The sequence below is a fragment of the Phaenicophaeus curvirostris genome, chromosome 9 (genome assembly GCF_032191515.1).
Source record: "Phaenicophaeus curvirostris isolate KB17595 chromosome 9, BPBGC_Pcur_1.0, whole genome shotgun sequence".
NCBI lineage: Eukaryota > Metazoa > Chordata > Aves > Cuculiformes > Cuculidae > Phaenicophaeus > Phaenicophaeus curvirostris.
In genome coordinates, this window is record NC_091400.1 from 11,249,571 (window position 1) to 11,271,963 (window position 22,393).

Genomic DNA, 22,393 nt, shown 5'->3' on the forward strand with positions numbered 1-22,393 from the left:
ACTGTCACAACAAATCTAGCACTGGGGTAGCCATCTGTAGAGGTTTGTACCAAAGCTGATGCCTCTGATCTTCCACAAACATGGCCAATGTAAGTTTTACTACACAGTAGTTAATTCAGAGTTCAAAGCTTCCATTCGATGCATAGTGGTTATATTAAGCAGATAGGTTTAATAAAGCCTCTCTGGCTTTAATTTGCTAGCAATAATCATGTTGTTAAGTGAATTGGATCCCTACTGCAGTCCTGATGGCTGCTTTGTAGCTATGTACAGGATTAATAGCTATGAACACTTTCCTGAAGGACATCCCTTCAAAGGGCCACAAGAAGGCAGATAATTAAATATATTTATATGTGAATTAGTTTGCTGCATTTGGTGGCTTAAGGCTGAACCTCTCTTATAATAAAGATGTTCAGGATTCAATCCCTCCGTGCAGAGAAGAAGTTAAATGAACTCTGAGCAAAACTAGGCTAAGGCAATACAAGGATTAGTGTGGCTCAGAGCTTGGAAGGAATGGAAGATGGGTTGGAGGAATCAGAGGAGTAAATCAAGGCCATGCTTGTTTTGATGCTGTTTTCCCATCCTGGCAATTTGCAGTCCCACATAACTACCTCCTCCGCTGGTTTGTGGAGCTGGACCCCATGCTGGGAAGAACAGGCGCTGAACTAAACACACGTTTAGGCTATGGTGTCACACGCTGGACAACGTCTGACCAAGTGAAGCAGGAGCAATGTGCTGCATTATTTGCATTAACAATAAGAAATAGAGTTTAAAGTGGCAAGAATGCTTAACTAGGTGGAAAGCCTGTTATAAACATAGAAAGTATTCAAATATTGTTAACCCTTCATGCAAAGATGAAGAAATGTACCCAGCTCAGTTTCAGCAGGGGTGGTCTGGCAGGTAGATGTCCCTTGCATGACCGACCAGCAGTTTGAGTCTTCATGAACAGCCACCATCATCCTAGAATCACCCAATGGTTTGGGTTGGAAGGGACCTCAAAGCCCATCCAGTTCCAACCCCTGCCACAGGCGGGGATGCCTCCCACTGGATCAGGGACTCCAAGCCCCGTCCAACCTGGCCTTGAACACCTCCAGGGATGAGGCAGCCACCACTGCTCTGGGCAACCAGTTCCAGTGCCTCACCATCCTCATAATGAAGAATTTCTTCCTAAGATCTTATCTCCATCTCCCCTCTTTCAGCTTAAAACCATTCCTCTCATCCTACCCCTGCACTCTCTGATCAAGAGCCCCTCCCCAGGTTTCCTGGAGCCCCTTTCAGCACTGGAAGCTGCTCTAAGATCTCCCCAGAGCTTTCTCTTCTCCAGGCTGAACAACCCCAACTCTCTCAGCCAGTCAATTGATCCCTAGGAATGCTGCCTCTCCTGACTTTGATTTTTTTGCTCCATCTTTTCAGAAACGCAGTGTTGCAATACCATTCGGAGCCCAGAAATGCCAGCCCAGCTCCTCAGCCCAGCCGCCCCATCCCCAGGAGGTCTGAAATCCCGCTGATGTAACGCCAGCTCTTAGTACCGACGGGCAGTGGGTTCTTCGCCCTCCAGCCAAGGATGGGAGCAGGGGCATGCAGGGAGGCAGGAAAGCCCTTGTGCATCAAAGGGCACCAGGGACCCCTCCCCAGAGCTAGGGGCATGGGGGAAAGAGCAGGGCTTGTTGCCTGGAGTGGGTGTGGGAAGGGGAAGGGGAAAGGGAAGAGGTAAAAGGGAAGAGGTAAAAGGGAAATGGGTAAAAGGGAAAGGAGAGGGGTAAAAGGGAAGGGTGGGGGGTAAAAGGGAGAAAAGGGGAAAGGGAAGGAGGGATGAATGGGGATGAAGGAGGAATGAAGGGGGAGGGAAGGGGGATGAAGGGAGCGAAAAGGGAAGAAGGGCAAGAGTAAGGGGGGAGAAGAGTAGAAAGGGGAAGGCGTAAAAGGGAGAAAAGGGGAGGAGGAAGGAGGGATGAAGGGGGATGAAGGAGAAGGAAGAGAGAGGGAAGGGGGATGAAAGGAGAGAAAAGGAAGAGGGAGGAAAGGGATGGGGAAGAGGGGAAGGGGAAGAAGAACGAGGGAAAAGGAGGGAAGAGAAGGGGGTGAAAGGGAGAAAAGGGGAGGAGGAGGGAGGGATGAAAGGAGCGAAAGCGGGGAGGGAGGGGAGAGGGGAAGGGGAGGGGAATCCCCGTCCCGGGGCCGGGCAGGGTCCGGGCGCAGCGCCATGAGCGGCGCGCACCATGCGGGAGCTGGCGCTGGAGATCGGCGTGCGGGCCGCGCTCTTCGGCGTCTTCGTGTGAGTGGAACCCGCACCGGGAACCCGCAGCGGGGCCGGGGGGAGCCCCGGCAGCCGGGATCCCGGCTAGGGGAGGGGAGATGCTGGGCTCCGGCAGGAGGAGCCCTGGGCTGGGGGAGCCCCGGGCTGGGAGGGCGGAGATGCTGGGCGGCTGCGGGACCCCCGACCCTCACCGCAGCAGCCCCGGGCGAGGACAGTCGGGACCCCCGGGGGAGCCCTGGGGAGCTGGGACCCCCGGGCGAGGGGACCCGAGATTCCCGGCTCCCGTGTGGGGGGAGTGGGAGCCGAGATCCCAAGGAGAGGGGAGTCGAGATGCTCGGCCACTGCGGGAGAAGCCCGTGGCAAATAAGAACCGAGACCCTGGGGCAGGAGGAGTCGGAACCCCTGGGAAAGCCCCGGGCTGGGAGAGTCGAGATGCTCGGCTGCTGCAGGAGGAGCCTGGGGCGGAGAGATCTGGGACCCCCAAGCTAGGAGAGTCGAGATGCTCGGCTCCTGCAAGAGGAGCCCCGGGCGAGGGGAGTCGAGACCCCAAGGCTGGGGCAGTCGAGATGCTCGGCTTCTGCAGGAGGAGCCTGGGGCAGAGAGATCTGGGACCCCGGGCGAGGAGGGTCGTGATGCTCGGCTGCTGCAAGACGAGCCCCAGGCAAGGAAAGCTGAGACCCTGGGGCAGGGGCAGCCGCCCTCGCCCCCTCCCCAGCAGGTGATGTTCCCCGGGCCGAGCCCTCCCTGCCCTGAGTTTTGGTTTTGACTGAAGACCTGCGGGAAAATCGAGTCGGAGAAGCTACAGTTTTTGAGAGAAACGTGAAAAAAGCAACCAGACGAAAAATAAAAAAATAAATAACAAAAAAAAAAAAAAATCAACCAACCCGCAAAGGGTTGCTGGGTTGGCGTGGCCGGTGATAGTTTTTGGTGTCAGGGCTGGGACAGACCTGGGGAGAGCCAGCGGTGCTGGGATGGAGACCCGGCTGCCCAGGGCTGCAGCTGGGGCTGCAGGAGCACCCTCTCTTCTCGCCCGCTTCAGAAGGCAGCTGCCTGTTGTTTTGCTCTGGGTACTTCAGGCAGGCTCCCCTCTCTTCTCCTCAAGGCTCTACCGTTTTATTTTTCTGTGACTTTGTGTTTTCTGTGCATTTGAACAATTTAAAGTTCATCTAAGTTTGCGTTTCGGTTGTGTGGTGTTTAAAGACGGATATTCCCAATCTTTGTCGTGTCTGACAGAAACTAGAGCAGGTCTTGCTGCCGTTTCTTCAGGTCCTGATGGTCTCAGGTGTGGGTAGTAACAGCACAGGGCATCTCTCTAGCCGTGATACTGAGTTTCAGCTGGTGATGCTGGAGTGCTTTGATGCCATTCCTTTCTGAACCTCTCATGATTAATGAATAACTTGTCCAATTTACTGGTGTTGGAGTTGTTCCTGAGTGCTCATTTCTCTTGAATATTGATGCAAATCTTTTGATTTGCAACATGTTTGGCAAGTGTCATCTTCTTCCTTTTAGGATGAACTCTGATACCTTCAAAAACCTATAAGGTGCCTTTGATACCTTTCGGTTCAGTTGCATCTTACTTGGAAAGCAGACCTGTTCATTTCTGGAATATGTGGGATTACAGAGCAAGCAAAGACCTCAGAAACTCATACTACATCAGAACCTTTCCCTTCATCACGATTGCATGTGTAATTCATCGCTCGCAGCATCCAGTGAGAGATCTCTTCATGTAGTTTATTCCCATGACAGGTAAATCATACCCTGTGATAAGTAGCAGTCTCTAGGTTGTGCTTGTCTTCTGTCCTCATTTCCTCCCTGAAACATGCTGTGATTTTCACTGTTCTTTATGCTGCGGTTCTAAAATCAGCTGAGGGGTGGCTAAAGGAAATGCTTTTGGAAGAGCTGAGTGGTGGCAAACGACTACACAAGCACTTGTTACATTTGCACATAGCTCAGCTTTGTCCTTCTTGCAGTGCTGGGGAGTATTTCTGACATTCTGGGAGGTCATTTGGAGCATTCAGTCACATGTAAAAAGCATCAGATATGTAGTATTCTGAATCCACATCCAGTTTTATAAAACCTGTGCTTTGTTTTGTCGTGAGTGCAAAAATATGATCTCTAGCTAAATCAGATTATGTTCAGATAATCTGAACACCAAAGTAATCTGTCACTGTTGAAATAGTCTTTAGTATTTCAGTTTATTCCAAAGTGGCAGTTACTCATATTTTGGAACTGTTGTGTGATAGAAGTTCAAATACTGGGTTTTCTGTGGCTTTGTAGACAGCCAGGGCAAGGATTTTTATGGACCGTTTCATTAACTGAAATACCTTGTCAAATATGACCAGTTAGTGGTGAATTTGGAAGCTCCAAGACTGGAATTGAGGCATAAGCGACTTAAGCTAAAATGCAGAAGCTACTTCTAGGAGTAAAAAGGCTTTTAAGGTTTCCACCTCCCTTGGAAAGGAATGCCATTGACTTCAGTGAGTTGAAGCTAGGTCGGAGATCATCTCTGTTGTGAGTGACAGAATCTGGATTGAAGAGAATTAGTTCATTTTGAAAAGGTTTTGATGAGTTTGGGTCACTACTAGCCTTTGTAGTTTTAGAAATCTGACCTTGAAGGTAATGGTTCCTGTAGTTATTTCCCAATCGTGAACCATCTGTGCCTCCCAGATGTCTTTGTAGCATCAACCTGCTGATTAATATAACTCAGAGTAATATACTGGCATGTTTTGTACCGTAAAATGCATAAAAAAAGCTTGCATATTCCCTGTTGTAGTTTTGCTTGGTGATAAATGTAATTTCATAAAAATAGAGGTGGGAAACCTTATGTTGATGGTTGCTGAAGTTGAATGTATTGCCCATTTGATTGTATTTTACAGTGACAACAGCGGTATTTTCTATATGGCAAAGTTTTTCTCCTTCACTTGCCGTAATGATCAACTCCAGTCATTTCTCCTAAGGCAAAAATACATCCGTGTTATTTATGTTCTTTTCTGTTATCCATAAGTTTCACCATTGCAAGCAATTCACCTTTTGCTCTGGATGGATTCTACAATCGGTGGTGACAACTGACTCCATTCTAGATGTTGTGATCTTAGCAACTGCTAAGTGGCCAATCATCAATTAAAGACGGGTTAAGGTATTGAAATTAAGCAGCTCAAGCTTCTTTCAGTTTACAAAGGTCTGTGCTGAAGGGAGTTTTAGCCCTTAGGGTTTACAAGTGTTGAAGGAAGGATTAGTTAGGAGACATTTGTTAGAAGAACTCCCTGAAGAAGGAGCTGCCTGAAATTCAGAAGCAGGAGTTAAAAAACCACAACCAACCAACCAACTGCTTGTAGTCAAAATGATGCTTCATGCATGCTACTGGAAGGTAAATAAATGTTCTTTAAACACCTTCAGCAAAATACCTCTGAAGTCACAAGTTTCAAACTGTAAGGAGAACAGTTGATATCTTTGGTCTGCCCTGCAGTTTCCCCCAGTTCCTAAACTGGGGGAACATATTCATCTTTAGTTTTCAAAATATCTAGCCTTGCACCTTTTGATTGGGCTGGACTGAGCCTAATGAGCAGAGCTGGTTTGCTCCTCCATCGTCAAAGAAAAGTCTTACACTATCATTTGGCCATTACATTATTACTACATTATGCAGTTTCAAATATTTTTCAATTGAACCTTGACTTTAATCAATTCTCACTTCATATTTTTGTTTGTTTAGAGTTGTTTGGTTTCATTTTCTGTGAGTACAGAACTGGATTTTTTTAGCGTGAAATTACTCATGCAAGGTCTCAGAAGCAGAAATGGTCTGTTGTTTCGTATCACGGCTGTGAGCGTATATATATATGCGCTATATATGCAAGCTATAGATATAGAAATATATAGAGAACACGTCTAACTCTGGTATACTTTGTTTACAGAAAAAATCAAACACTGCTTTGAAGAATGATAGAATTAAGAGTCTTGCATCTCTGTTTTCTTCATTTTGTACTTATTCCTCTCACCTGGAGCATCTTAAGATGCCTGATGAATGCTAAACCACGTTAAATGTGGCCAGTCTTTCATCTGCTTCATGTGGACAGTGGCATTTACCATTTGCTCAATGCTCAATGAAAGCAAATTGTTTTGGCTGACTTGGTTTTATTCAGTTAGGGCAATTGTAAGAAGATTTGTGAGCAAGTCTGATATCTTTACACAGAAGCGATGCCCTTAAAACGATGTTCTTCATCTGTCCCTGAAAGAATTCCTCTCTCAGTGAGCCTGTAATTGCCGGTAGGGATGTCTTAGCCAAATACATGTTGTTCTGGGTTAGGTATCATCTCCTACAAAGAAAGCTTTTTCGTTTCCTTCAGAAGTTTTAGAAGACCACATCATTGTCTTAGTAAGAAGACGTAAGGATTTGTGTGTGGTGTTGTATATTTAGGCCAATGGCTTGTCAACAGCACTGTTGCTGATGTTTCTGGAGTCATCTAATTGATTAAAAAGATAGTCTTTCAAGGATTGCTTCATCAAACCTTAAGCTCTTCAGTGAGTGTGATGTGATTAAAATCTAAATGTCATTCAGAGTAATTGGATATCTTCCCTCTAGCACAGTCTCATTAGCAGCCTCTCTGGGGGATAAATGTTTATCTGCAGGCTAACATATATATTGCATACATGTGAGCGTACAGTATTGACTGATGCTGGCGTCTTTAGCGTGTGGGCCATGTTCAGACTGGTTTATGTAAATAAGAGCTTATTCCGTGCATGTTGAATTTCTTCCAAGTTTACAATGTTAAGATTTTAATCAAATTACAAATATGCATGGAAAGATTTAGCATGGAAAGCTCTTTCAAGTAGCTTTCGTTGTCATGGGGGGTGATCTTGTAGCTACTCTGCATATGTTGCCTTCCTAAATGATACCCTGTATTGTCTGATTAACGCAGACAGAAAATCAGTTAGCTGAGGAGATTCCACAATGCTGCAGTTCTGCTTTACTCACAGTTTGCACTTGCCTTTTCTGTGCTCTGTCTACTGGATTTTTGGAGGACAGGCTGGGCTGAGTGTCATGAGCTGTCAGAGATCTGTGGGTGATACAAACAAAGTGGGATTGAGGGGAACTCACCAGTCTGAGACATCAAGATTTGTTGACTTGTGCTGGCATAAACGCTGCCAAATTACACAAATCAGTTGGACCAGGATTTCAAAGCACTTTTAAAGCCTAGGCTTTTTAGCTCAGTGTTTCAAAGCTAAGTAGGTATTTGGCCATGAGAGCTGCTTAGTCTTCTTGTGTCCTACATTCTTGATTTGAACATCCTATAATTCTGACTTTGCCTGGAACCTGATTTTTAGTTTCTAATTTTAAAAGTTTTGGGTTTCATTCCTCTGTACCCTAATCTCTCATCAAGAAAGGGAGAGCAGTACTTATTTTTCTCCCTCTTTGTTCATTTAATTGATGACTTCTTTGTTATGAAGTAGATGGACAGTGGCCAAACCCATTGGATATTGAATATGATTGGTGCTTTTTCACTGTTAGTTTCACAAATAATAATAGTAGGGACTGACAACAAGAGCTTTGATTGCAAACCTGTTTATATACAGATTCTCTATTGCCAAGCATTGTTTAGATGATACAAAAAACGAGGGAATGATCTGTTTATGTGGCCCAGGTTGAAGTCTAGTTCACCAAGTAGGGTTAATGCACAGTTAAGGGAAAGACCTGCTATTACAGAAGACTTCAGCCTCTCTGGTGCTGAGGATCTGAGAACATATATCAAAGGTTGCATATAGAGCTCCACGGGCAAGCAACAGGCTTGTTCCACTGCTCAGCAGAGTCTGTTGTGCCTTTGAAGTGGTGGAAGAATTAGAATGCTGTGGAGCTGCTGTAGCTTGCTGAATGCAGCTGATATACTGCAAAGTAACCCCAATTTTAGCTTTGCTCAGCGCTGTGTCCTTGAGAGGTTACTGTGAAAACAAAAGGCCATAAATACCTATTATACCTGGTGTAATATGAAGCACATGACAAAATGACCGCGTGCCTGTCCTAATATCTATGAAATATCACCAAGCTAACAGAGACATTTGGTACTTGATGTTCCCCTGAGCTGAAGCTTCTATTCCCATTGTTTTCTTATTTCATTTATTGAAACTAGAGTAGGGTTTTACTGACTTTGATAGCGTTTTTTCAGGAGAAAGTGTGCTTGTCCTTTTGTGCAGACTTGTCTGTGCCACAGAGATTGTTTTACAGGCTGCTGTATCCATGCTTTTAGATCTTAAGATTGTGGGACTAAGTTATTTGTGTTCTCTGAGTTCCAAGGGGGGTGGAAAGGAGATTTAATGGCAGGAATTCTAATTGTCCTGTTAATAGGATGGGATTTACAGCTGATGTCCCATGGCTAAACTCACAGCTGAATACATGCTAAAAAAAGGATGTTATTGTAAATGCCCAAGCATCTGCTCCAGATTTTTGAGGAGTAAATGGTGACTTTGTGTCTCTTCTTGTTGAATCCTATTTACTCACTGACTTTGGCACTTTGTGTTTGCTTCCAGCCTAAATTGAGGATGTTTTCTAGTGAGAACGCTACTGGCAAGGTTTATATAAGGGAAATTTTTATTAAAGAAAACATTGATTTTTATCCTTTGATCTAAGCGCAGTCAAGCTGTGGCACAACTGTGTCATCGTAAAGGCTTTAATAAAAAGTACAGTCTTACTGCTGAGAATGCAGTCATACCTGGGACTGTAAACCAAGATCTTTATCATCTCCCAGTCTGTTGGTGACTTGTAGAAGTGGGTCCTTGGAAGTAGTTGGCAGAATTACTGACACTAAAAGTGGATTAAGGATCACATTTAGTGGGTCTTGTACCTCATTTCTGTAGTGAGCACTGCACTGATACTGAACAGGGGATGTTTGAGTGCTGCATCTGCATTGGCACAGATTGGTGGGCAGGGAGTGAAAGCTGCAGCCAATACATGTGTCACGTATTGAAGTATTGGTCGTGATCCACTAATAAACATCAGGGACCCACGCTTGAATGATTGAGGAAAGTGTCACTGGGTTCTGAGTCACAATATCTGCTCTGCAGATGATCCAATTTGATTGTCTTTGTAGAGGCAAAGTTGTCATCGATGTGACACTTGAAATAAGCTTTTCATTGCTTTCTACGACTACCTGAAAGGAGGTTGTAGAGAGGAGGGTGCTGGCCTCTTCTTCCAAGTGTCTGGGGACAGGACAAGAGGGAATGGCCTCAAGCTCCGCCAGGGGAGGTTTAGGCTGGACATTAGGAAAAAATTTTTCACAGAAAGGGTCATTGGACACTGGAACAGGCTGCCCAGGGAGATGGTTGAGTCACCATCCTTGGAGGTGTTTAAGGCACGGGTGGACGAGGTGCTCAGGGGCATGGTTTAGTGATTGATAGGAATGGTTGGACTCGATGATCCGGTGGGTCTCTTCCAACCTGGTTATTCTCTGATTCTATGATAATTGTGTGGATTTTAAGGTGTTTTCCTTTAGTGTTGTTCCCTTGCTTTGTAAATTTGTGATAGTTGGACCACAAGTCACTACTACACAAGAAACTGTGATCTCTGATTCTGCAGACAGCTCCAGCTCCACTAGGAATGTTTGTTGTAAATCAGATTGCTGCAGTCACCCTGTATCTTATTTGTTTACTTCTCTGCATTACAAAACACTTTTACCACCCAAAGGGCTGCATATTTTCCTTGTTAAAAAAACACTGGGTTTTAATTAAAATGGTGTATCGATAAACTGCAATAAGCTAGAGCTGTTTGCCTGTGGGCAGGTGTAACAGGGTTTACAAGTGGTGTTTTCATAGTAAGTGGCTGATGAAGATTGCTGATGGAAGTGGATTTCAGAGGGTTGGGAAAGATGGGAATTGAGGTGGAGAAAATGGCTTTTCTGTTTCATCTAGAAATCTGAGGAGACATGGCAGAAATCTTCACGTGTAATCAGCTGCTGTAAAGATGTATGAAGGAGGCAAATTGTTCTTCATGTTCTTTGGGAATTGTACAGAAAGGAAAGGTTTAAACTTGGAGCAAGAGAACCTTGCAGCAACCTTAACCAAGGGAAGCTTGGGCTAAGTGTGGGGAGATGATTGCTCTATAAACTACCTAAAAGGAGGTTGTAGAGAGGTGGGTGTTGTTCTCTTCAACCATATAACAAGTGATAGGATGGGAGGGAATGGCCAGGGGAGGTTTAGATTGGATATTAGGAAAAATTATTGAAGGAGTGGTTGAAGCCCTGGCAGAGACTGCCCAGGGCAGTGGTGGAGTCTCCATCCCTGGAGGGGTTTAAAGAACATGTAGCTGTGGTGCTTCAGGATGTGGATTAGTCAGCAAAGTCTTAGAGGTATTTTCCAGCTCTTTTGATTCTATGGGATACAATGTGACTGTAAGGACATGTGAGCACTGTGGTACATTGCCTGAAGCAGCTGTATAGTCTCCACCAATGAACGTTTTAAAAAGCAAGTTACACCTAAATATCTTGTGAGTATTTTACATATGGTTTTGCTTTGCAGCGTGGCTGCGAGGAAGCAGATGAGATGCTCTTGTCAGCTGGCACGAGTCAGCCAAGTGGACTGATGTTTATACTACCCGAGAGTGTTCCGGAGCATGGCTGAGAGACACTAAAACAACATTTCTTGTGAGAGATTTTTAGCCCCTGTTGATTGCCAGAAAAGGAAATGGTGTTCCCAGTTCAAGTTAGGGGGAGAATGCTTTAGCAGAGACTGAACAGGAGCTGATGAACCCTTCTGGCTGGAGGGCAATGCCTTGCCAGATGTCGTGTTCTGAATATTCTGCACTGACAAGATTGTGGGGGAAATGCAACCTTAGGTGAGGTGAAACGTTTTGCTCTACAGTCTTGCAGTTCAACGTTTTGCTCTGTTGTGCGTGGAAGTTTCTACCACTTTAGAATTTATAATGGAGGTGTAAATGTCAGCTCAGAAATATTTCAGCTTTGAAGGGTGTGTGGCGCCCTGCCAAGTGTTGTGAAGCCTTGCAATGCAAAACCAACAGAGTATCATTTGATATCAAGCATTGTATTTTCATTAGCTGCCAATTCTCACGAATGGGAGAAGAGATCTAATAGCCTGGCTGGACTCTGATAGCCTGCAGAGGGGCATTATTAATTTCGTTCATCTTGCATCCAAGGTGCTTTACAGGCCATAACTGTTGCTATTGGACTTCAGTGAGGGCTAAAAAATACTGAAAGTGATATTCCTGTTCCCCATAATTCTAACTTTTTTATTTTCAATCATTATTAATATGCTGGAACATGCAGTGATTCATACAAGTGGTTTTGGATTGAGTGGCGTGAATATAGTTGGACTGGATTGTGAATATCATTAGGGAGGTCTCTCTTTCCCAGAGAATAATGAAATCGTTGCATAACCAAGTGTGAAAGAAAAACTGGAACAAAATAACTTGACGTTTGTATTACAGTTAGTAAGTGACTTGGACAAAAAAATGTCTCTTTATTAATATTGAAATGTTTTATTTTAAAATTTGCATTTTAAAGTACATTTTTGTATTAATCTGATTTTAATAGATGCCCAAGCAAAGCATTTCATTTCAGTTTGGGTTAAAATGATGTGTTGCTGCTTGATTGATAATTAATGTTTTAACTTCACGTAAAGAAACTCTTTATCAAGCCTTCTAGATTGAGCTATACTATTTCTCTCCTCTTCCATACCGGTGCCTGAGTTTTGACAGTGAAAAACTGTCTGAGAATGTGTTTTGACACTTAGGTTGGGGTGTGGACAAGCTTGAGACCACTCAATCCTCACTTGTATTCATCCCATACCCTTCAGGTACAGTGCTGTCTGTGCATGGACTTCACTGCCATACAGATCGTCTCTCCAGGTCCTGTCTCTATCCATTGTGTGTTTAAAAGGAACAGTCATGCTTAGCAAATGGAATACAACCCATAAACATTCAAATAATAAATATGTTCTAGGCTAAAACCAACTTGGCAGCAAATGATCAAGTCGTTCATATTAGTAAAATTCAGATTCTAGTGCAGAACTGGGTGAGTGAGGAAGAGGGTTTCTTGTGTGGAAGTGGTCGGTTTTGAGGAGATTAGGGAAGTGGTGGCTGAATGGAGTTGGGATCCTGCAGTGGGGAATAATGTAGGAGTGTGTTTCGGTGATCATTCCTGAACAAGCTGCTGGGGCCAAGCTGTCATTTCCAATGGATTAAACCTTGTTCCAAGCGAGACCTTAAAGAGTTATTGAGGGAACAGTGAGCTACTAAGGGAATTGTGGAGAAGGAGTGACGAAGGGATAGAAATAAGGAGGAAAGGCTTTGGTCACCTAGAGAAACTCATCATCTTTGAGTTTAACCCCTGCCTTTCATTTCAGGTCCAAAGCAGTAGTCAGTAGGGGCAAGGCACGTGGGTGTGAAAACAAGAGAAACTTGATCAGACTGCTCGGCTCTCTCAGAAGCTGGGATAGTTGTCCAAGGAATTAGTGAGAGTTATTTCTCTGAAACCAGTTCAGGATGGACTAAAACAAGCATTTAAAAACATCTGAAGCCAAATTTTGCCTATCTGGAGTGTGTTTTGGTTCATTATTCAGATGTGTGTTTAGGTGATTTGAGCCTGTGATGGGAATTCTGTTTTTCACTTCAGAATAATGTATAACTGCCTGCTTTGAAACTTCTTATGGCTCCACCGGTGTTCAGGTACTGATTATTTCCTTCTGTCTACCTGCTTCTCCCCGACACACACACACGTGGAAATGGCTGATGTGAAATAGCTTACGTTAGTGGTGATAGGATGAGGGGGAACAGTTTTAAGCTGCAAGAGGGACCATTTAGGTTAGATCTTAGGAAGAAATGTTTCCCTGTGAGGGTGGGGAGACCTTGGATCAGGTGCCTCAGGGAAGTGGTGGCTGCCCCATCCCTGGAGGTGTTCAGTGTCAGGTTGGATGGGGCTTTGAAGCAACCTGGTCCAGTGGGAGGTGTCCCTGCCCATGGCAGGGAGTGGAACTGGATGGGCTTTTGAGGTCTTTTCTGACCCAAACCATTCTATGATTCTGTAATTGTAGGGTATATATAATAAAGATAGAGCATAAAGGCAACAATTAATACCAGAAACCACACTTTTTTGTTAACTAAGATGAGCGATGAAAACAGTAGCCACTGTTGATATCTGTAATTTCTGTAAGATTGCCCCTGTCGATTATCTCTTTTATAGCAGTGCAGCTGTACTGGAGTGCTTCAAGTATTGTATACTGCCAGAATAAGAGGCAGTCCTGACCTCCTTGCCTTGGGCTTGAAGTGCCCCGCTGCTCTATGTGAGCAGGGATCCCAGGAACTGAGCTGCTGCTTCACCTCGGGAGCAGCTGGATGCCAGCACAAATCTGTGTGTTTCAGAACAGCTTAGCTTACATTCTGCTGACCAGAGATCAAAAGATGCAAAAGTCAATTTCAGTATGAGGTCAAAGAAAGTTTTAAAACCATAAACCCAGCTGAAATGTGCCATATTGACTCATTTTGCAGTGGTTTTTTCGTTTTTCAGTATAGCCAGTCTTGTCTCCTGCTCTTCTGTTCAAAGCTGCAATACAGCGTGACCAGCTGCTCTCTCTTTCTGCCTTCCACTGTGCTCATTTCCAAATATTCCACTTCTGTAGGGAAGAAATGATGGTGAAAAGATTGTATCTAAGCTAGCGCAGTAGTTTCATTCCTGGATACCCATTTTTAAGCCCTTTGAACGGGACTTTTCTAGATTCAGTCACTTCCCATTGGCAAAAATGATACTCAGCAGTGTTTATTCAAGGCACGTGGCCCAGGAGCAAGGAGGACGTATGGATTGGAAGTTCTTGGGTTCTTCTGGGTGTGCAGGAGCAACTGTCTGGCTGTGTTAATGTTCTTGTGCTGTTCATGCACACTCAGGTAACCGTTTCCCTTTCCTCTTAGGTTTAGTATGACTGAAATCATATTACTGGAGGGACTTAGTTTACCTAGAGAGTTCAGATGCCTAGGATTGAGAAAGCAGGAGGAGTCTAGTTTAGCTACAAAGGAGATCAACACTAGGTTTGAAAACTCCAGGCTATTTTGTTTTTTTCAGCATGGTGAAAAGATTGCTGGTTCACTATTTTGTATTAGATATTCTAAGAACATTTACATACCATTTATATATTATTCCGTAAGCTGCTGGACTCCTGTTGTGAATCCATATTGTTGTTGGTTCAAGAGCTGAGCTATTAAGTCAGCCCAAACTCCCCAGCTGTTGCCATCTCACTGATTCATTTAATTCATATTGTTTCTTGAATTTGGACCAAGCAAACAAGAAACTTTGAGCAGCAAGTTTGAATGTGGTTTTAACCTGTTTGTGTCCATATATTTGGCATGGGTGCATGTGGTTCAAGTCATGTGCTGTAGCAGACTTGAGCCCAATCTCTGACGCTGCCGATGAAGCCTGTGTAGGTACAGCCCCAGATGCTCCATCAGAGAAGGGTCTTAAGAGCTCAGTAAATCATTAAAACACACTGACTGGCACAGACTCCATCATCTAGTTAGATGCGTGCTTGTTGAAGAAACTGTCGGTGCTTGCACCCCAGAAATCCAGCTGTATCCCAGGCTGCATCCAAAGCAGTGGGACCAGCAGGGTGAGGGAGGGGATTCTTCCCCTCTGTTCTGGTGAGACCGGACTGGGAGCCCTGTGTCTGGTTCTGGAGTCCTCAGCATAGGAAGGACATGGAGCTTTGATCTGAGGGCTGGAGCGCCTCCCAAACATGGACAGGCTGAGAGAGTTGGGGTTGTCCAGCTTGGAGAAGAGAAGGCTCCAGGGAGACCTTAGAGCAACTTCCAGTACTGAAAGGGGCTGCAGCAAAGCTGGGGAGGGGCTTCTGATCAGGGAGTGTAGGAGTAGGACGAGGGGGAACTTTTTAAGCCAGAAGAGAGGAGATTGAGTTGAGATCTTAGGAAGAAACATTTTCCTGTGAAGGTGGTGAGGCCTTGGCCCAGGTTGCCCAGAGCAGTGGTGGCTGCCCCATCCCTGGAGGTGTTCAAGGCCAGGTTGGACAGGGTTTGGATCCCCCTGATCCAGTGGGAGGTGTCCCCGCCCATGGCAGGGGCTGGAACTGGATGGGCTTTGAGGTCCCTTCCAAGCCAAACCATTCCATGATTCTGTGATTCTATGGTTGGCTTTGTTGGCCCAGTGCAGCTCACCCTGGCTGTGGGCGCTAGCTGTGAGGAGGAGAGCGAAGGTTTCCATCTTTGGAAGAGGTCACTCCTATGGTTGTATCTGTTAAATCTTAAAAATCAGTTGGTATATGAGGGAAATCTAGGAAACCTGCTAGTAAGACTGAGGAAAAATAATGGAACTTCTCTTTCAGTACATCTGGGCCATCTGACAGCCATGGTTATATGTACATTTTTAAAACCACATCAGAATTTATTTTAAATTTCATCTTAATCAAAATGCTTTGTCATATATCTGAAGGCCTAATGTGGGCTTATGTGCTAATTAAATGTATCACTGCAATTGCTGGCTAGTTTAAAATATTCAGAAATCTTTTACATCATGTGAGACTGACTCATCTGAGGCCAAACCTAGCCTTGAGAACCAGTTCTCTGCTTGCCAGTGACATTAAATAAAAACCCAAAAATATTGCCCTGGTCCTTTGTCCCATGATTTAATTCCGTTGACTTTTGGCTCCTCCCCACATAAGCACACCCACAGAAGTGAAAGTGAGGAAAGCTGTATGCATTCAGATTAGAATCTCAAATATTATCAGGAACTGTTAAGAAGCATAGAATCATTAAGGTTGGAAAAGACCTTTAAGCTCATCCAGTCCAACCATCAACCCGACCCCACTGTGCCTGCTAAACCATGACCCACAGTGCCACATCTGTGTGCTTTTTGAACCTCTCCTGGGATGGAGACTCTACCATTGCCTTAGGGAGCCTCTTCACAATGCTTCACCTCTCTTCCAGTGAAGACATTCTTTACTGCAGGACACTCAAACCCAATAAAGCTCCATATAAAGCTCTGGGGAGACCTCATAGGGACCTTTCAATACCTGAAGGGGCTACAAGAAAGCTGGTGAGGGACTGTTCACAAAGGCATGGAGTGACAGGATGAGGGGCAATGGCTGTAAACTGGAGAGGGGCAGATCTAGACTAGACATGAGGAGGAATTTCTTCACGATGAGAGTGGTGAGGCACTGGAACAGGTTGCTCAGGGAAGTTGTGGCTGTCCTATCCTTGGAGGTGTTCAAGGCCAGTTTGGATGGGGCTTGGGCATCTTGGTCCAGTGGGAGGTGTCCCTGCCCATGGCAGGGGAGTTGGAACTGGGTAGGCTTTAAGGCCCCTTCCAACTCAAACCAGTACACAGTAGGTGCTTAAAACTTTGTAAAGCAGTAGCAGAAAATGTAAAAAAATCTCTTGATACCCAGTGTTGCGCCTTAATTATAGGGAAAGTTTTTCTTTTTAGCAAGACTGCACTTTATATTGTTGGAGTTATATTTTTCATGTCAGCTTTTTCCTTGGTGAAATTGCTGCTCATCATTAACTGGTCATATTTTTTTTGTACCGCAGTACGTAATTCCCTTCTCAAGGAACTGGGGGTTTCCCAAACGACCATAGAAATCAAATGGCTTGGATCTCTTCTGCTAACCTTTGAGCTAATGCAAAGCTACCTCGTTGCGATCACTGCATGAACAGCAGTGTTTCAGAAACCGAACTCCTCCAGCACTCATGTAGTGACCAGAATGGTGGTTATAATCCACAACTGTTTCTTATCTCATCCCATCATCATCCTGCCTGCTTCAATTCTGTTAATTTTGCATTTCATCCATAGGTAATTTCAAGCTTTCCATATTTTGTCTGTCTCTTCAGGAGCTTCTGAAGGAACCACTAAAAAGAGACGTTTTTTTCCCTTAATATTACCTGTAGGGAATAAATAAGACTAGGTTTTCTCATGGGGTGACAGTAAGTTATTCTCTCCAGGTACACCAAATAACACAATGTGAATGCTTTTCTCGCTGTTGGTGTGTGTCAAAATGGATAAGTTGGAGTCTTGGATTCAAGTATGATCAAAAGTGATGTGAGTAAGTACCATTCAATGGAAGGCACCCAGCCAGTGTAAACCCTGGGCTTGCTCTTTTTAGTCTAGGTTGGAGAATCATAGGATGGGTTGGGTTGGAAGGTACCTCAAAGCCCATCCAGTCCCACCCTGTGCCATGGGCAGGGACACCTCCCCCTGGATCAGGTTGCTCCAAGCCCCATCCAGCCTGGCCTTGAACACCTCCAGGGATGGGGCAACCATGAATTCTCTGGACAACCTGTGAGAAGGTCACTATATTGTGCCTTTCAGAATATAGCTTTCTTATCTCCACAGCTTTTGTGACCAATGGCATGTTCTACTTCATGGCTCTGCATTCAAGTTCTTGGGGCTGAAAATCAATTGTGTGAGAATCTCTCACTGAGTTATGTAAATACCCTGTAATTAGGCCAACCTATACAGAGCTCTACCAACTTTAACATCACTAATGGTGCTCACAACTATGCAGTTTTAGTGTCAGAACAACGGATTGCACAATTTAACATGGCAGGTACAACATAAAAGCTTTTGCTACTAGATTGGAGACCTGGTTTGGGGAATACTCAGGGAAATATCCATGTAAGAAAATGCAGGATGGAGTTGCAGTAGCACAGTTGCGGCTCATCTGTTTGTGGGAGAGGCAGCCAGGAGTTCTGCTGTTAGGGAATGGCGGTCAAAGCCAAACTGTTTTTGTTACAAGTCCTTAGAGCTGATTTTTAAGTGATGTTCATGAACATCTGTGGCTTTGCTGCTAAGTCTTCATTACTTGCTCGAATGAGGAATTGTGTGCAAAGCCATTTTAGACTCAGATCTGCTTATCAACAGATATTGCTTAGAGAAGAGGAGGGTTGGTCATTAGGTATCTGGTATGATAAACTGAGTATCACGAGCTTATTTACATTCTCTTCTGGTTCTTTACCATGCCATGTGTACTTCTCTGTCCTCTCCTTTCTTAGTTATTGTTACTTGTTACTTGGAACAAGCCTTTTGCATTAGCAAAGAAGAGAAATTCTTCAGAGACAAGGCAAAAAGGAAAAACCTCAACCCTCCACAGAAAAAAACCAAGCAGCCCCGCACTTGTACGTCCTTTAGTTGATGCTCAAAACCAGGAAGCAATTTATAATCTTTCACTGTATCGTGAACACTTCTTGTTGAGAAGGTATCTAGGTCTCCAAGTCCCCCTGTCTTCTCCTGTGTGATTTCATGTTGTTACTCTCTGAAAATGGAGCTGTTGGCCAGCAGCAGTCCTTGTAATGCTCATAGGTGCGTCTCTGGTGGATATGAGTCATGATTGCGGTGCTGGGTGTTCGTCTTGCGCTAACAAGACACAACAATGCAACCCTAACGTTGGACCCATCTGTCCTATTCCTGTCCTGTTCTTTTTGCTAGGTAGGAAACATCCTTTGCTGTTTTAAAATCTGAAAGTTTCTACCTTACCAACTTCACCAGTGCAGTGTTGCTTATTGCTTCTTCCCTGATCTTAGCAACTTCCAGAGCTCATTGCTTCTTGATTTGATGCTGCTTTTGAAACGATAAGGTGTGGTGCTAAACAATACCTTGCTGATACTTAGAGGAGATGAAGACCGTGGTGGAAGCAAAAGTCAAAGAAGTTATTTCTGCGATGTTTGATTGATTTACTACCAATGCATGGTTTCATAAAAAACATTATTAGTCTATGTTATCACAAAACAGTCTGATCCGTCTGTGATGTGATGCTTGCACAGAAATGATCTTAAAGGGCTGGATTTGATGGTAGTGAAGTCAACGTAACCTGGAACTGCTTGTATCCTCAGAAAAAAAACCAATTGAATTTAGGATAGTGTTGTAGGCAGTGATGTTGGGATGTCTGAACCAACCTCAGGCTCTTGGGCACCTGTTTCTTTCTCATCAGTGTTTTTAATGGGATTAGGGCTCCTGTTTACCTTAGGTTGTTTTGAAAGTCACAGGCTCTTAAAGTTAATGGAAGTCCTTTTATGCCTTAATTATATATTATGAGGCTGAAGTGCTCAAATTCTTGCTTGTTAAACTATTAAAATGGTGGATGAATAGGTAAAAGTGCAGAAAAGGTAAGGCCAAAAGGGTAATACTAAACTTTTATGTACTAATAGGAAGTAAGCTTCCCAAGTTGCCCACCTGCTACCAGGGCACGTTACCCAATCGAGTTTGTATTTTCAGCCATGTCCAGGAACCAGTTTTCTTCATCCAAGGGCTACATTCTTTTATAATAACATCTAGCCATTTAAATAAGCTTGTGCTGGCTCATGAATAGTAATGGGCTGTACTTTTGGTTAGAATGGAGGAACATAAATCACTAAGTGTCAGGCAGCTTAGAAACCAGTGTGCCCTCATGATTGTTTAATAGAGTACAAAGGGAACTGCCTTCAAGCTAGGGATATCTCATACCCAGTCACCTGTAGGTGATGCTTCAAAAAAAGAAGACAATTGTTCTCTTATGAGTCTTGGCATAAAAATGTAATTAGCAGCTGAGATCTTTCTGAAAATGAAGAAAGCGATTTCTTTTTATATAGTCACTTTCTTGAACTGTTTACTTTATATTTAATGTATTGTTCGCTCAGACAGGATCTGCTGCCTTCTACGTCTGTTTTTTTTTTTCTCCTTCAGTTGTGATTTTGAAATTATTTCACCAGGTTTCAGTGTTTTTTTGGCATTCTGTTTCAGCCTGTTTGAACACTGTTCTTGGAAGACATTCAGAACACGAGTCAGAGGCAGAAGTGGATGCGTAATGAGATTTAATACGTACAGAATACAAACCTGCTGTTATTAGATAAAGTTACAATTATAATAATTGTTACTGTCATTGGTTGGTTTGTTGAAATTAATCTTTAGAAGAGTACAAGGATAACAAGTATATACTAATCAGAAAATGAGTCTTCAGTTGGAATCAGATACTATTTATGCTATTTAGTATAGTTTTATCTTTTTAGCAGATGTGTTATTTTACGCTATGAGAATTAAATCTTCTGCCTTAGTCTGTATTTGCAGTGTCATAGTGTGATTTTTGTGATGGGGATGAATTTAAGTTTTGCTTAATTTCTTAGATTTAAACAACTCTAGTTTTCTTACTTTGCAAGGAGACAGAAAATGAAATAACAAGAAGAGACCCAACCCTTTCTCTCTGATGGCATCTGCTCATAATGTTGAATGTCTTAATGTCATATTAACTAAATCTCTGGTGTAATGTGACATGTTTTCCAAAAGTGCATAGGAGCATGGATATACTATGATAGCCTTGAAGCATAAATGTTTGTGCACCCTTTTTTACAGTTAGTAGAGACGCTTCAAGGCCCAGATGCATTGAAGAACATGTTTCTGCTTCAAGGTGTGCCTAGGCTTATCCATCAGTCCCCCCAGTGCTTTGAGAACTTCCTCAAAACGGTCCACAGAGCAGCAGATACCTGGGGCAGTGTGTCAGAAAAGATGTGACTGGCTGAAAGATGTGGTCATTGAAACTCAGCTGGTGTCTTTAAGTTTTTGTATGCGTGTACTTACCTATTTGTTTATATTTGGATGGCAGTGGTGAAATACCTCCTGGTTGTGAATCCTTTATTACATCTGTAACAAATGTCGAGTCCTGGACAGTATCAGAGTGAACGTCGATAATTTAGCTCTCCTAGATTGCACGTGTTGGATGTTATACCAGAGCCTGTGACTTTACTTGGCAACAGAACCCTTCCAACCAGCAGTTAACTGCTTCTAGCTGCTACCAGTGTTTTTAAAGACTGAAAGTAAAAATAATACACTTTAGGATACACAGCTGAAATTTGGAAACAAATTTTCTTGCAATGTCTAGAAATGAACGTTTATTTTTCTAGTTGGAGAGGAAAATTGTAAAATGAATTTTCCATATATGAGGTATTTTATTTCCTGGGAATGGTGGTCTTTAGAAATGTTTCACTCTTTTTGTGTCTTGACCAAGTAATTCTTTTTTAAGCTTGTTCAAGATTCAAGTTTTCAGTTTGTAAACAATAATCAAAGTGTTTTGACACTTCTGAAACTCACCTTGCACCTTCTTTGGAGAGCAGGGTCAGACTCTGGGTTTGAAAAAGCTGAGTATAACATGTACTCAACTGTATAACATAACATATACTCAACTCCTTAATTATCCAGAACCTGGTTGTCCCGGTAGGGGCATAGGAGTTGAAGTTGGAAGGGACCTTAAAGATCATCTAATTCCACTCCCCCTGCCTTGTCGGTCAGTAAGGGAAGCATATCTGTCGGTACAGGTGAGAGGAGTGTGTTTGACTTGTTTGGTTCTTAGGTTTTGTTGCTTTCGTTTAGGAAGAAGAGACTCTTTGGAGCAGACAGTTTTGTCCCACCTGTGTGAGTATGCTCAGTGAAAGTTATCAGTAGAATTGTGTGCTGGGGACATGGGAGGCTGTAGCTAGTGCTGAGATTGTAGAATGCAGTGAGTAAACAAAGAACAGCTGGTCAGCCCTCAGAAGGGATAAAAAGAAGGATTTCCTAAGACCCAGAAGACTGGATAAGGCTTTCTGTTGTTTATGAAATCACTGACCTGGCTAGATTTGAGGCCTTGTTTTCAAAGGGGAGAGTTGCATATGTATGTTTTAATTTGACACTGGTTTTCAAATTGGTCTGAACTTTGTCCATTTACCAAGTCATTTGTTGTAGCTATTACTTGTATAAAACCTGGTTTTGGAGGCGTTTAATGCCCTTGGCTTTGGGAAATTTACAGTCAAAAAAGCTTTGGACCAGTATCCCTCTGTATTCTGGCTCCATGGGCCAGGTTGGATGGGGCTTTGAGCAACTTGATCCAGTGAAAGATGTCGCTGCCCATGCCAAGGGATTTGGAACTGGATAATCTTTTGAGGTCCCTTCCAACCCAAACCATTCTATGATTAGGTAAGACCAATCTGCAGAAAATCAGTTACTGTGCCTTCTCTCCACAGCCATTCTTTCAGTCCTAGTAAACCAGCCTCAAAATGTGTAATGTAAAGTAAAGGCAAAACTTGCCAGGAACTCTGAAATGATTTCAAAGCTAAAAAGGACGGTGAAGGACTATGGAAAAAGGAGTACGGTTTAAATGAAGCGAGACAATTTATGTAGCCCTAAAAAGCTTTCAAAACTCCTT

General features: G+C 43.6%; 1 protein-coding gene across 2 annotated transcripts in view; it reads left to right on the forward strand.

Moving 5' to 3' along the window:
• Positions 1-2,150: 2,150 nt before the first annotated feature.
• The window catches only part of PLPP4 (phospholipid phosphatase 4), a 48,534-nt gene continuing 28,291 nt past the window's right edge, over positions 2,151-22,393 (forward strand). The window contains exon 1 of one of the 2 annotated variants that reach the window (XM_069863800.1): positions 2,151-2,272. In XM_069863800.1, the coding sequence (XP_069719901.1) occupies positions 2,217-2,272 (56 nt within the window). In that variant the 5' untranslated portion in view covers positions 2,151-2,216. Of the gene's footprint in view, positions 2,273-3,853; positions 4,001-22,393 lie in introns of those variants that run through there. The other variant, XM_069863799.1, reaches the window with a different exon arrangement.